We start from the raw sequence: 16,483 nt of genomic DNA on the forward strand, positions 1-16,483 counted from the left end.
GAATGTTTTAAGTGCAGGCAGGGTGAGGCTGGTCCTTGAAATGGGGCCCATAGCACAGTCCTGGGTTCCTTCCACACTGACTCTGACCCCTCCTGTCCAGATTCTTTTCTAGTTTTGATTTCTGACTGTGCCATAACTTCGACTTGCCAAGATGATGTTGCTAAGATTCTACTTTGGCCCTCCCTCCATGACTGTCATTGTCCCTCCAATCTTCCTGGAACCCCACCATGTGTAGCTAGAGGTACCACCCTTTATTCTCTAGCCTCCCCCAATAATCCTAGATCCTGTAGTTATTGTGGTCGATATTCCAGCCATCCCACCTGAACCCAAACTGTAGATGTCCCAATGCCCACTGTGGACCTCACCCTTTCCCATCTCAAAGTTCTGTGCATGGCCACATACAGAGGAGACCCCCTTTCCCCCGCCCCAATCCCACTGCCCCCAAAGAATGTTTCACAAACTCTATCCCAAGTGTCTGTATTAAATTTTCCCCCTTTACAGGCTGCAGATGCCTCCCCTAACCCTGAACACCCTATCTGCAGTCCAGTACCAAAACAGACACATCCATAGCCAGCCACATTAAAACCATGACCGTGCCCTGCACACCAAGTTGTGCCTTTTCCCAGTTAAGCCCACAGCCAGTACCCCTGCCTGGAGCGGGACTATGACGTGTGAGCCACGTATGGCCCACAAAGCCCCAGGACTGACTTCACTCTGGCACCCTGACAACTTGGCCTCAGACCAGGGACTATGACTGTGTTTCTCTTTGCTCTCCTATTCCTTACTGACTGCTGACAACATGTTGTTCCTCCTCCACCCCAACCCCCAGCCTACCCCCGCTTCTATGAGTCTCTATGCAACCCCTACCTTACGTGGAATCCTTTCACCTCTCCCACCTCCATGAATCTTTGTGCAAGCGTTACCTCTTGTGCCAAACTAACTACCCCACCTCATGTTTCTGAGTCTGCATGTTTCCCTTCTAATTTGTGTAGTTCTGTCCCCAAGCTAACCCCTAACGTGTCTGCATTCCTGTCTTTCATATTGCTTTCCAGCTTCCACCCCCTTGGTCTTACCACTGCTTACCACTGTTCCCACCACCCTCCCCCCTAGCACCCCCCACTCTCACAACCCCACTTGTCACAATTGCCCCCCATGTGTCCTCCCCCCCTCCCCTGACCCCACCTTTGCCCTTTGTTCCCCTGTATGTCCTTCCCTCCTTTCTCTCCATTCCCCCTGTAACCACCCCTCATCCCTCCCCACCAACACCAGTTGCAATGTTGGTCCCTATGTGGGTTGCTGCCCTGATTGAGCCCCCGAATAACACCCCCCACCCCCCTCCCCGCCACCAGACAACAGAGGAAGGAAGTGAAAAACACAAGCCTATACCCCTCACTAGTGTGGTGTTTCATTGGCTTTGGTGAGACCCAGAGCAGAGCTGCTGCATGTTGGCCTTGAGTGCCACACTCATCTCAAAATCATGAGTGAAGTGAGGGCTACCAGCTGCATGGCACTTAGATCCAAACGTGTTTCAGACTTGTCTAATTTCCCGCTGACGTGGCGCTTCATTGGGAGGGCTGAGTGATTCATGCGAATAGGGTTGTTGCCATGGATCAGCGGGACTCCCGACTCATCATGAAAGTAGTCAGGGGAAAATTCCAAACTCTTTTCCCACCGGCAGGCTTCCAATTTTTGCCCCCCCCTCCAAATTTTCTGGCCCCAGCCCCCATGAAACCTGCCGCGGGCTAGAGTGGAAAATTCCGCCCAGAATTAACATTTCAAGTCCAATATGACTCTTCATCAGAATTCACATGTTCTCGTATAGAAACTTGGTCGGAGAATCATGGCTACAATTGAAGTTCTGCCTCTAACACATCCACCCTATGAGTGTGGTGTCCAGGATCATGAAACAGCCATAGAGTTGGTCTATTGGGAAAACTCTGCACAATCCCAAAACTTCCGTTGTTTTTATGACCAAAGGTATTCTCAAGTGCAATTAGGGATGGGGAACAAATGCTGGCTTTGTCAGTGATGCTCACATCCCATATATTTTTTAAAATCTGCAATTCTATTACAGCAGCTATTACCTGTTGGCTAGTAACACCATAACTTGCCAACTGCTCCATAAAATGAGCCTGACTGAACTGATTGGCCATTCTGATCTGAACTGTCAAACAATCAAAATCAAAACTCTTTAAAGACTGATTTTTGTGGCTGGACGGTGTTCTGCTATCTGACCGTTCACTCTCAGTGCCTGCAAATTTCTGGCTACTAAACGATCATCCTGCCTCTCCACTCGGGTAGAATGCATTATTTATTGTAGACCATGGAGTTTTCTGGTGTCCTGGCCAAAATTCCTTCTTACATAACAAGAGTGATTTTACTTAAGAAAAAAAAAATCGAGAGGTTGTGAAAGATCTTATATAAATGTAAATTATTTTCCTTGAGTTATTGCAGAGTATTACATTCTTTGATGCCTTATATTTTGAAGATGTTAATAGCTCTGTTTAAGCAATGGAAGTTGTTATTTAAACCTCAGAAATGCAATTTCTCATATCACATAGTTATACTTGGCTTATGTTTATTAGTCAAGCATTGTAATTAGTACTGGTCTACAATGTCATCCTAACCTGTTGAACTAATATCCTGAGGTAAATTAGCAACAACTATAAGTGGAAGTCGATGCTGTTGACAATGAATAACCAGTAGAAAAAGGAGTTATGACAACAATAGTTAATTTTATTAAGAATGAAAGCAATATGGTGTTTTCAGCATTACAAGTGATGTATTGTTTAAAAAATATTTTCTTAATGCATGGCAGTAATGTTAACCTAATCTAATTCATCAGGTGGGAAAACTCAGTTGCTCATTTTGCAAACTGCCTGATTTTTATTTTATTTTCAATTTACTTAATGTAAAATAAAATCATGCAGGTTGTAAATACAGTACCTACTCCTTCCCAGGGTACTGCAGGATGGATTCGGTTAAAATTAACCCCAATTTGGTTCACAGTGTATTTTGTAATTTTCTATGTGTTCCAAAGTTTTGCATCCAGAATTCAGATATCAGGCTGTGGTGTCAAAGACACAGAAAAAAGATGGAAATTTACAAGTATTAGCCAATCTATAAACTACTTGCACCAGGTTTTCAGATCAGGCAGGTGAATTCTCCTCTCCGCTCTTACTAGGTTAATTATCACCTTGCTTCCACTGGTAACACTCTTGCTCTGAGTCAAAGAGCTCAGGATTTATAACAATTGCACTTTGTGGGTTACTGATTAAGCCTGGACGATAGTGTAAACTGGCCACCTGCTCTGCACCATGCCCAATATTCAGTCCCACTTCAATGGAGCTCAGGGTCAGGTGAAGCATAAAACAGGCATCATATGTGATACTGTCCCTTTTATGCTATTGCTCAAGATGACTTTCCACACCTGTGGCTTAATAGGGACATGACAGCATAATCACGCCTGTACCAGAATGAAAAACCAGACATCGAATGCTCCCGTCTTTGTAAAGCAGTGTCTCGTCTGACTTATCAGTAGCAATTTTATATCTATAGTAATATTAAATGTTACTTGTATTGTCCTGCCCTTAGGCATTCAAGTCATTAAAGAAAATGTGTTAAACCATTACAAGTAAATTCTTTGTGCATACCCTCCTCTGCTTACACTTTGGTGCAAGTTGATCATTTTTCCAATTGTCACATTTTAATGAATTATGTTTTGTGTTGATGTCCAATAAATCACTGTTTAATTTTTAGGTTCAACATGCCTCATGATGATAGCTTCAAATGCAAAGAGGCTGGAGTGAAACACCAGTACCATGTAATGGCTCCAACCTTGAACTACCATACGAGCCCATGGACCTGGTCAAAGTGCAGCCGCAAGTATATCACCGACTTTCTAGAGTATGTTTGCTTCAGCTTCTTTCTTCGATTAAATATTCCTTTGCACCATAATGATATGTGCCATATGAGGTGCAGTTTGAGATAGACCTAAGCAAGTACAACTTATTTAACCGTTTGCAGCCAGTATAATCTGCAAAGTCCCTCTGAAGCTGTCACACGTATTTACCAGTGATGCCTTTTATCTTGACAAAATGATCTCTATTCCTTTGCATATTTTTCCTGAGAAAGATGTATCGTAGGCAACGGCAACAGTGGATTTCAGTTGCTATGAAGCTGAGTGGTGACCACAAGCTGCCCTAAAAAGCCTCTTTTCAAGATGGGAAATGTCACTTATAATTAGATTTTCCCCAGAAATGACCCTTTGATCTTTTTCCCCCTGGGCTCTGTTGATTGTGAACCTTTTACAAAAGCTGCCCTTGTTGATGAGGGAAACTTAGCATCACTTCATTCCTTGGTAGGTCGATGCTAAGTTCTTTTGAAACACTGGGCATCGAAGAATTGAGTTTTAATTAAAGTACAACAAAATTACATGAAAAGAAAACATTGATGCTTGCCTGTGAAATGACTGTCTTGCATATCTGCTTTTCTCCAAATAACAAGACAATATACCAACTGCAGTCAAAGGGAGAGGGGAAGATGACCTGTTAGCAAGCTTCCTACATTTTTATTGTCATGAGGTTGTCAGATTATACATTATTTAAACCCAGGGTTGATTGCACTTTGATGTATACCTGCCTCCTTTTCTCTCTGTGGGGAATGAAATGACTTCAAATCATCACTTTTTCACTGTGGTACAGCCAAGTTCAGGAACTCTGAGCAACATGCATTGCTGGTGTGGTGTCACAGGTAACCGCTCCAGCATATTGTGCCTTCACACTTACCACCCTATGTTTAAAAAGAAATCATTTTTTACCTCTATATTTCCGAAGTTTTAAAGGTGTTCAGTCTTTGTCTGAAGATCTGAATCATACTGGAGTATCATACATGGGTGCCATGTTCTTTCTGGCACCTTGGCCAAGTCTCCATTTCTCACCTGAGTCAGTGCTGGAGGCCTGTTTGATCGTGAAGTGCAGCACTGCTGAATCTGACACTTTTTCACCCATGAGATCTGCTCGTACGCTCTTTACTGCCGGGGTCACTGGATATCAATCAAAAGTGGGACCCTTCAATACGTTTCCCTTCCCCAGCTCAGGAATACTAGTAGCACCTTGGCTGAGATCAGCTGACTCAGCATTGCAACTAAACCAGAGACTTTCTATTTTATGTGGCTTAATGTTACGGAAAACTCTGTCTTTATCTTCTGGGCAACTGGGATTTGCGCTCCTAAATGTTTTTTATTAATTCTAATCTTCCTTGTTGCTTGTAAGTAAGGACCAAAAACTATTTAACTATAAATGGAAATGGATCAAAATATGAACTAATAAAATTATTGCAGATAATATAACAAGGAAACCAATGCATATTCTGTACCAGAAGGCACTTTAAAACAATTTAGGTTGTTGTTATCGGAGCTTCATATTTTCCCCTTGAACAGAGTGATGTAGTACTGTCAGCTGTATTGCCTACCCAGATTAAAACCAATAGTTCTGCGACCCGATTGAAGAGGCGCTTTCCAGTATTCCCTAAGAGTGCAGGAACAAAATGGAACACACTTTGAGACACCATCTACAAATATCACACTCTCACTATATGGGAAGCAAGAGCAGGAAAATGCTGACTGATTCGAAGCTAACATCAATCTGATGGAACCTGTCACTGAAGCCAGGTGGTCCACTCTCATTAACTACAGGAGAGATCTGAGTGAGAAAACTCTGAATGCTCCGTGTGCCGCTCGAAGTAAAGTCCAACAGACTGCTAACTACTGGTTACAACTCTGCTGGAGTATCCAGATGTCCTCTGACACAGGGACAATCAGGGGCATGTAAGAAGGGATCAAAAAGACAACAGGTCTATTAGCAAAGAAAACAGTCCTATTGAAAACAAAGGCAGGGAACGTTATCACTGACTGCAATAAGCAGTTGGAGAGATGGGTGGAACACTACCTTGAGTTGTACTCTGAGGAGAACACTGTCACCGAGGAAGCTCCAGCCTGCCTGTCATGGCAGAGTTGGATATGAAACCACAGTGGAGGAGGAGCTGAGTAAAGCTATTGACTCACTTGCCACGTACAAAGTTCCGGGTGCTGATGCTACACCACCTAAACTCATCAAGCCCAGGAAACTGGCACTCTTGCAGCAACTGCATGATCTTCTCGTGTCTCTGCTTCAGAAACAGGACAGTTCCCATATAAATGCATGTTGCAAAGATTGTGACCCTGTGCAAGAACAATAGTGACCACAGCGATTTCAACCACTGTCGAGGCATCTCCCTGCTGAACTTCATAGGACAAGTGTTTTCCCATGATGCCCTTGTCAGACTGCAGATCTTGACTGCATGCATCTTACCTCAATCCCAGTGTGGTTTCAGAACTGGAAAGTCTACAATTGTCATGATCTCATCCTGCAAGAGAAATGCAATGAACAACGAAGACCACCATACACCATACATCAATCTCACCAAGGCATCTGACCACTTGAGCAGAGAGATTTAAGCTACTGGAGAAAATTGACTGCCAGCCAAAGCTGCTCACTGTGATCCCCTCTTTCCCTGACAATGTGATGGGGTAAGGTCAGCTATGACAAGGCAGCATCAGAACATTTTGAGACCTGCAACAGGGTCAAACAAGGTTGTGTTCTGGCAGTGACACTCTATGGCATATTCTTCTCTTTGTTGCTCTCATATGCCTTCGGGTCATCTACAGACGGTGTCTACTTACATGCCAGAACTAACGGTAACCTTGCTTATTTAAGATCCAAGGCAAAGGTGCATCAAGCTCCTATCAGAGAGTTGCTCTATGCTGACAATGCTGCATTAACATTCCATATTGAGCAACATCTACAGTGGCAAATGGACCGACTCTCTCATGTGTATAAAGAGTTTGGTTTGACCATCAGCATCAGGAAGACAAGTATCATGGTCCAGGGTGTTGCTATATTGCCATCTATCAGATGTGATACTGGAGGTTGCTGTTAGCTTCACATCTAGGCTCCACAATCACCAGCAATCTGTCACTTGATGCTGAAACCAACAAACACATTGTACAAGCTGCAGCTGTTATTTCCAAGCTGAGTAAGAGAGTGTGGAACAAGCAACCTGACTGGGAACACCAAACTGTGAGTCTACCAAGCCTGCTTCCTCGGTGCACTCTCTTACAGTGGTGAGACCTGGACAATATATGTTTTATAGAAAAGAGGGCTCAACAGTCTCCACCTTACTGACTCAGGTACATCCTAAGTATCTCTTGGTAGGACAAGGTCACCAACTCCGAGGTCCTGGAGCATGCTAATTCCATCAGCAAACACTGATTGCTAAGCCAACAACGCCTGTGCTAACTCAGCCATGTTCATTGATGGATGACAGCCATATATCGAAAGCCCTTCTGTTTTTTTGAATTAGGAACTGGATCATGACTTCCTGGGTGTCCAAACCACCGCTACAAGGACAAATGCAAGTGAGATATGAAGATGGCGGAGATTGACACAGACAGCTGGGAGAAAGTCACTGTTGGCCATGACCTCTGGATGCTAACGGTTTAGGAGGGCATTAGAAGAGGTGGGTAAATTTGAAAATCTCAGCTGGCCTAGGAGAGGGTGCAGAGAAAACAGAGGCCGGTGAACACTGCACATTCTCAGCCCACTCTCTTCCTCTGCAGCAAATGCAGCAGAGACTTCCATGCCTGAGTGGAGCTCCTGAGTCACACCAAGCGATGCTTAACACAGAGTTCACCACCACAGCATAAACCATTGCCTTATGAGACGTAAGGCTGCCACAGCTTCATGGTTTTCCCTGAGGAATAGTGTAAAGTTATAGGAGAATTCATAGGCTGATTACCGGTCTGACAGACTGTGATGTGACTGCTCCTTCCATAGCCATAATCAGCATTCTACTAACAAATAGGGTGGTTGATTCTATAAGGTAAGAGGGTGTTTTTGGACTCCCACAACCCATATAGTAAAAGTGAAGCAAGTGGACACTGGATGTCAACCCAATCTGCACTCACTGGGACTGTCGAATAGAGTTTCAGCCCTGCACATTCTGACTCGGAGGTGGGAATGATCCCAAAGAAGCCAAAGGGTCTTACTAAGAATTTAGGTAAAGATGTAAAATACATTTGCCCAAAACCCTGTGTCAGCTTCACTTTAGAGAAGACACAGAGTGAAAACACTCCCCCCAAATGGGAGGAAAGAAGGGTAAAAATTGGACTGCCCCAGAGTGTTCTTGAGAACCTCTTGGAGGCTGGTTCAAAGTAAGGTAAAGATTGGACTCAGCTGTGATGGCTTGTACTGACTGCCGCAACATGCACATGAATATTGACCACGTGAACAAAGTGTTAGATGGTCGATGGCACCCATGGAACCTATCTTCAGCAAAAGTCATTTACTGCATAAGTATGGGAGAAATTAGTAAGGAGGGTAAAAGATATAGAAGCCTGATAACAGGATCAAACATGGGTAAGGATATGCGTTACCCACACTGTGAACCCTTTAACTTAACCAGGCAGTTGGATATTTCGTGGGACATAGGAGGTTATTTGAACCAAAGGGTGAAAACAGCCATGCTGTGGTGCTGGGCTAATAAGAAACACCCGTTTGAAAGCCTGGATTAAGCATGTGATTTTCAGCTGAATTGATGATTAGTGTGATTTGAACTTGCCAATAGGTGCTAACCAGGAACCTGCAGATTTGGCACTCAAGTGCTGATTTTTGTGGAGCAGCATAGGTTGGCTGCTCACACCCACTTCCACTAAAGATGTGGAATGCTTTGATTGGGACATAGCAGCATTGTTTTGGAATGACTCAGGAACTGAGGGAGAAAGAACCTGAGAGGTTCCTGGATATGGCACAGGAGATCCTGGTTGAGGAGGTCCAGAGGAGAAGCGATGTCCAGTACTCTCAAGGGGAAGGATACTACCTCATCCTCCTCCAATTCCTGTCCCTGGTCTCCAGTCCTCCTCACATTCCTCATCCAGAGAAAGGGGACCTTTACCAAAATAGCCATGATAAATACTCCCTTTCTCCAGGCCGCCCCTAAAAGGTTCAAATAAAGTAGTATGGGGCATTTAAGTGAAATCCTTGGAGCATTTGTGGAATTTTGTTCTTCAAGTTTTATGGAGTGTTCATAAAGTCTTGACAAAGTTTCCCACAAAATCTCTCTGTGTTTCAGAGGACGCTTCGTAGCTTCAGCCTCAATGACCATCAAATGCTAAGCGCCTTTTCAGCGGTGCATATCCCTTTAAGTAGCGTTTGAAATTGACATCAACGCCATGTTCAGCCCCAAACAGCTGATCACTGTTGGGACAGTGCGTTAGTTGGAGCTCTGGTGACCAAAATGCTGTTTCAGCCTCTTTAATGAGTGTTAGTAAACATTGTAAATGACAGTCAGCTGTTTAACAAGCCTCTGGGGTGGCGGCCACTATTGCTGGCTTCAACTCAGCTTAAGACCCAACTTGGCCACTTCCTTACCTCTTTAGAGCCTAATGCGTTCATCAAAAATCTCTCCCGCTGTATTTACACGTCTCAGGCTTGGTCTCTATCGTGTAGCTGTCTGCTGTATCGTTCAGGGAATAGAACGTGGTAGTGAAAGTGTGCTGAACACGTAAACCACTAAAACCGTGCCACCACCCAGTAGGACAAGGGCACTGGCTGCATGGACACAGCATCGCCTGTATCATATACTGTCTTGACTTGAGAGCTTCATTGTCACTGGGTCAAGATCTTAGAACTCCCTCCCTAACAGTACAGTGAAAGAATCTTCATCATCTAGACTGCAGTGGTTCAGGAAGAATGTTCACCACAGCCTTCTCAAGGACAGTAAAAAGCTGGCTTTGCAAGCAATACTGAAATCCCCAATATTTTTAAAAATCTGACATGATGCAGTGGCTCTCATCCTAGATAGAATACTATTTGATTGTGTCTTTTTATTGAAATGAAAGCTCTTAAAAGCAGAATTTTAATGATTGCAATAGCTTGCACAGCAGGTTATACTTCTACAGATGTTGGCATGAGTTACTAGGTGCTTTTAAATTCAGATGAGCATCTCCTTCTGACATTTGGCATGCAGGTTTGGCATAGATCTGCTAGCAATCCGTATTTTAAATTGGACTCCCCAATCTGGGAAGCACATGATTTATTATATCACTAAGTGTTACAACATTTCTGTCCTCCAGTCATCGAAGGGATGTACATGCAGAAAGTGGGCTGCATTGGGAACAAAACCCAGGAAATGGTGTGAACAGTTTGTCCAGTACTTTTCTCCTCCCCCAACACCCTCATTCCAGGCATAGATCTGACAAAGAGTGATATATTTGACTGTAAAATCTGACCCATTTTTCCTGTGTTTTTCTAGCATTGGATATGGAGAATGCCTGCTTGATGAACCAGTAACGAGGAGCTATGACCTTCCAGCCCAGTTACCTGGTCAAATTTATGATGCGAATAAACAATGTGAACTAATGTTCGGCACTGGATCACAAGTCTGTCCCTACATGGTGAGTTATTTCATTACCTTTCACCTAGTGAAAGTGTGAATGTTTGATGCACTGGGTAAAACTGGATAAAGAGTGGAGAGAAATTATATCAACACCATGCAGGTAGAGACCAGCGCTGAGAGTTGGCACTGTGTGAGCAGATTTTTCCTCCATGGAATTTTTGACGTTCCTTTATGCATTAATGTTTATTCCAGTGGGAGAATTTATAATGTGCAACGCAAGCAGGAACTCTAGAGCTACTCTGTATGACCAAGAGTTATGCAGGTACAGTTGCTCACTAAAAAGAATTAAAGCAGCTGCACACAAATGAATTAGCGCAAATACAAACCTTACGAGGTTAAACTTGATTCCACCATGACACTCATTGGCCTCCTCAGTCCCTTGCAGGATAGTCAGTACCCATGACCACTGCAGTGTCACCTACCAGCTTCAAGCAATTCTAATACATACAATCTCATCCATGGCATCTTTATTGTTTCATCCACTTTTCTCTTTCCCTCGCCTATCCAATGTCCTTGCTCTCCCAGAGCACATATCAGTCCCTCCAGTTTTAAAAAAAAATCTTTATCTCAGAACCAACCACACAATCCTCGATTTTACAATAGGCGTTACTTAAAAAGCCAAACATGAAAAGCTTGGCTCCTGTGTTAACAGGCAACAATCTCAGAGGGCATTGCAGTCAGGCCCCCTCACACATGTATGGATGCACTTTGCAACAAGGATCATTGTTTGTGATCTGGACCAGGACTCCTTGCTAATTTCTCCTTTCCTCTGCCTTACCCCCTTCCTTTTGCTAGCCCAGCAACTGCTGAGGCCAATTGTAGTTCCCTAGTTGCCGGTCCAGCTGAGATAGCTAACATGGACCATTGTTACTGGCATGAATCATTGCCTTTAGCCACCAGGGGCACAATGTAATCCCCCCCTCCCCCTGCCCTCGAGGTGAGCTCAAAGGTGGAAGAGGCAATTTGATTGGGTGAGAGGGTGCTGGGCAGGGACCCAGCTGCCTTCCCAACTCTTCCCATCAAGCTCTAGGCTGGGAAGCGACTTTCCTGCCTGGTGGTCAATTGAGGCCTTTAAGTAACCACTTAAGGGCCTCATCCCTCCATTCAGCCAGCAGCAGACGAAGGGTTCTCTATCAGGGGGGGTCACCAGCAGACTTTGCTGGCTTGTCCATGGCCCACCAGGGGATATCTCTTTCAGAGGCACTCTGTGCCCATATGAGGGATCTGGCATCAGGAAGCTGGGGGTGGGGGGTCGAGGTGGGCTTGCTGAAAACTGCCTGCCTGCCCTTGCTTCTGACCCCCTCACCACTGCCGCCCCTCGCCAGCCATCTCCACTCAGTTTACACTCACTTCTATCTAGGGATCAATCAGTGATCTCTCCTTACACGCTCAAGTGTAGTACCAGCAGTGGCCATCACTCCCATTGGCGCTGCCAGTACTGAAGCGCTGAGGTGGGAGATTTGATGTTGTCTAGGTTACACGGTAATTGTGTCAGACCTTCTGGAGAGAAGCAACGCTGTGCTCCCACCAACTCTCCAGACCAGTGGACAAGACCCCCATTACTCACAAGGACTGTAGCTCTTGCAGATTTCTTCACGCTCTGGATTGTTTTTTCTCGCAGTATCTCAACAATTAGTACTGGATAAGCATATTCACTGCTGGTGACATTGATCAGGCACATTCGGTACTAAAAACTGCCTGAGTCAGTAACTTGTTTAATAATGGCTGATACAAGCAGTCTTAATGGGATAATAATGAATAGCTCCTATGCCTGTAATAAATGAACTGTTTGCACATCCTCCTCTTTTTAAGCTCCAGTTACATATTACCTTGCTACTGCCAGAAGAGACTTAAGAGTACTTGAGGCAGAGAACAAACATCCTCATCAGCAACGTAAATTGCTCTTGTCGCTATTGTTTCAATTGACTCTGGCTACACTGTCCCTTCTAAGGTTGTGGTCCCACTCCAGAACCTTGAGCACAAAATCCTTGCTGAAGTGTCCAGTGCAGCGCTGTGGGAATTCTGCACCATGGGAAGTGGGTTTTTTTTTAGGATGAGGCATTAAACAGACCACTTCCAGTTTCAATGGAGGTGGGCCAAGGGAAAAGTGACCAATCAGTTTTCAGGAGGTTGGTCAGTCATCAAACTCTTTGAAGGAAGCTGTGTGCCTCTATTTTAACACAGTTTCTGATTTTAACTGCTGAGGGCCTGGTTTCCTGAACATTGGAAAATCCACCAGGAGGTTGGGAGGGCTTGATCCTTAAGGTATGTGCCTTTACAGCACTGCTTGTAGGCTCAGGGGTACAAGAGTGTACAACAAGCTAGCCCTGTAAAATGATCCTTTTTCAATCTGTCCAACCTCTCCCCACAATCTCTGATCCCTGCAATTACCAACCCCCATCTTTCCCCACAATGATTTCCACCACATGATCTGTCATCTTACCCAGCTTCCCCACGATCGCTGATCTCTCTAACAATGCTCCACAACCCCTCCCCAGCAACCTCTACCGCACCCCTACCTGTGCCACTAAAGCTGACCTACAAGCCACTGCCTTACCCGCTGGACAAACAGCCAAACTGGTTGTTGGGTGGGGATCCTGGAAAAACAAATCCAAGCATGCCTTGGAGTTAAAAATCCACAGCATTGAGAGGAACACATACTTTGGACCAGAACTCCTCCTACTCTGGAATGCCACTGCAGTAACTATCAAGGCCAGTGTTTCTGCTGGGGGCACTTCTGCAGTGAAAATGAGTCAGAGTTATAGACTCTGGCTTCCCCCAGTCCTTACCCATGAAACTATATTGCTATGCTGCCCAATGAATAGGTTTCCTGCAGGAGTCATTAAGTCACATCTCAAGCGCTTTTTTTTTTAAATCACAGGTGCTAAATAACTCGCTTTAGGGTCAGTACAAGCCTTGGAATGAATAAATATGGACTAAGGCCCAAACCACAGACACCAGCTTCAATACATTTGACCAAATCAAAAACTAAAATGTAATCTTGTTGAGGTCACTGTGCGCCACATTTTAGCAGATGTTGCTTTATGGAACCAACTGCTAAAATTAAAAAAAGAAATTCTGGCAAGTTTGCAAACTAATATGAATAGTTTATGCTCATGTTTCTATCTGGAGAGTTCCAGACCCAGCTGCTGTCTGCTGGCACATGTAGAAATGCTGTGAAGTACAGTATCCCTCTTTATTAAAAGGATAGGATCGATGATGTCTATTGTAATTAAGGTACTCTAGCCACAAATCCCACATGTTAGTGATTTTAAATTGCTCTTTGCTGTGGCTCTGATGGTGTTTGTGTACAATTAAAGTAACCTCTGGTGCATGGGTGATATTCTAATTTAAATCAAAATTTATTTTTTTTAAAAGTGGTATTTTCAGAACCTTACAATGGTCACAGATTTAATCCATTTCATTTGTGATGGGTTATCATCAACATTAACTGAAGCCCCCTTTGCCATTTCAGATTGATATCAAAGATTGTGTGGTGATAGTCAAAGAGTGGGTGTTCTCTGGTGATCTGGCTGTTAATTCCCCTCAAATAGTATCACTAAAACAGATTATCTGCTCATTATATTGTTGTGGGACCTTGCTGTGCCCAAATTGCTGTTGCTTTTCCCTACATTAGAACAGCGGTTACACCTTAGAAGTGCTTCATTGGCTGTAAACAACTTGCAATTGTCATGAGGTTAAGATGCTTAAAAAGCGAAAGTTCTTTATTTATTTTGCCAGCCCCTGAAGATACTATATTTATGACCACCATACCTCGACAACGCTACTTGTTACTTAACCTAGTTGCCCAAATGCTTGTTTTGAACTGGTTTTTTTTCATGCTTTTAAAGAAAAGCAGTTGAGACAAGTAGAGCCAAATTAAAATTCAAAGTTCAAAAGGCAAAGTACTGTGAATGCTGGAAATCCAAAATAAGGCGGAAAATGCAGTAAATACTCGACAGGTCAGGCAGCATCTGTAGAGAAGCAAACAGAGGTAAAGTTTCAGTTTGTTGGATGACCCTTTGTCCAAAAATACAAAGTACTGTAAATGTATCGTGCCGGAATGAAGGACAAGAGTGATATGGAACTTGTCATGGGAAGTCCTGATATTTTTAAAATGAGCTATTTTTCTGTTATGTGTCCAGCTTCATATGTCGCAGTTAAATATAACTTCAGAACAAACATAGCTCGAAAGCACTTAAAACTCCTGTTCCCACCCATCTTTGTACCTCGTTCAATAGTCCATTCAATCCAGTTTATGTTTTTAATTAACTGAAAAATAAGGAGGATGCATTTGCATAATATATTCATGAGCCAATGAAAATAAACCAAGTGATACCACGTTACAAATTAACTCATTCTCCACGCAGAAACAATGTAAGCGGCTGTGGTGCACGAGTGTGGAAGGGGTACACAGAGGTTGCCGAACACAGCACATGCCGCTGGCGGATGGGACTGAATGTGGCCATGGAATGGTAAGCTCTGGGGGGGGGGTCTGTGCTCTGAAGGGGAAGGATGCCTGCACAGAGAAATTGAAGTGTTACATCTGGCACTTTGGTCTGAGGGAGACTGATGTCTTTGAGCTGCTGTTGCGTTGTGGCAGAACTGTAAGTTGCTGATGCAAATTGACGTGAGGGAGAGTTGGGGCTTGTTTACAGTCTAGGGTATAGCTGAGAGTGAGAGACTGAAGCTTCCCTCCGTCAGTGGCAACAATGGTATATCCAGGGGTTCACAGACACGTTTGGATGTGTCTCTGTCGGACATGATAAATATGATCTTTGTCCTTGATGTATTAAGTTTATTAAAGCAAAGGTAATGTGTTTTTAGTGTGCAAATGCTTTTTGACTTTGCAAGTAAGGAGGCAATTTGTGTTGATGAAATATATTACTTATTGCAAAGAGTAGTATTTACCCAGTGGTGGTGTGATTAAACAGTGATGAGAGGTGCTAACAGTTGTTGCCAGGAAATCAACTGAGGGCAAATGAAAAGCAGTTTGATTTGACAAGGTTGACTTTTTGCTCAGCTGGGCTGCATGTTCAGGTGTAGTTTGGGTGCAGGTGGTTAAGTGAAGCTAATGAGCTGTGAGCATGTTTTGTGTCTAATTTCTCCTGTTCCTCATTTCAAACCACAACTCCAGCTGTGTGCCGGAATATTTGGTTTAATATCCAGTGCAACTTTCTGGTCATTCCCCTGCAATTTCCCATTACTTCTGAAATTTTTCATAATGTGTCTCTTCGGAATAACTTTTGGAATAATTTCCAGGGACCCTTTTCATCACGATAAGCCTGTTATTGAACAAGCCCTCTACTCCCTCTCCCCCCACCCAAAAAAAGTCAAGTAATGTCTACTAATTTTCCCAACGGTTTCTCTGATACTTGAAAATGTTGTCGAAAGCAACAACAGATTACCAGGTGTTGTTTTTGTCTGAGCCAATGACAGTGCTCAGTGCTCTCTGCCTGCCCTTTAGGGCCTCCATTGACTGTGCTGTTTTACACGGACAACAGTGACAGTGCTGCCACCTATAGGGACTACGTTCACAATGCTGCTGCCTATCCTACAGGGCCCACAATCAGTTTGCCGAATCTGCAACCCATCGGGGAGGGGGGTTGCGGGGGGGGGAGTTGAGGGTGGGCGAAAGGAATATTCCATTCCCCTTGCAATAAATACTAATATCCCATTGGCCTTTAATAATTTGCCGTACTTGAATACTAATTTTGGTGATTCATGTACCAGGACACCTAGATCCCTCTGTAACTCAGAGTCCTACAATCAGCAGCAGTGTGACTGTAGACCATGCGTATTGACAGCCAGCACTGTACACAGCATTGTGACTATTGGCCACAGTGCTGCTGTCCGTCCTACAGTCACGGTGCTGCTGGCTGTCCGTCCTACAGTTACGGTGCTGCTGCCTGTCCTACAGTCACGGTGCTGCTGCCTGTCCGTCCTACAGTCACGGTGCTGCTGCCCGTCCTACAGTCACGGTGCTGCT

The 16,483-nt window shown here is 44.1% G+C and overlaps 1 protein-coding gene across 1 annotated transcript in view; it reads left to right on the forward strand.

Annotated features, from left to right (window-relative positions):
* LOC121293232 (A disintegrin and metalloproteinase with thrombospondin motifs 20-like) overlaps positions 1 to 16,483 on the forward strand; it is a 440,993-nt gene that overhangs the window by 173,594 nt on the left and 250,916 nt on the right. The window contains exons 9-11 of the mRNA XM_041216086.1: positions 3,760 to 3,906; positions 10,351 to 10,492; positions 14,865 to 14,969. Of these exons, the coding sequence (XP_041072020.1) occupies positions 3,760 to 3,906; positions 10,351 to 10,492; positions 14,865 to 14,969 (394 nt within the window). The remainder of the gene's footprint in view (positions 1 to 3,759; positions 3,907 to 10,350; positions 10,493 to 14,864; positions 14,970 to 16,483) is intronic.

The sequence above is a fragment of the Carcharodon carcharias genome, chromosome 21 (assembly GCF_017639515.1).
Source record: "Carcharodon carcharias isolate sCarCar2 chromosome 21, sCarCar2.pri, whole genome shotgun sequence".
Taxonomy (NCBI): Eukaryota; Metazoa; Chordata; class Chondrichthyes; order Lamniformes; family Lamnidae; genus Carcharodon; species Carcharodon carcharias.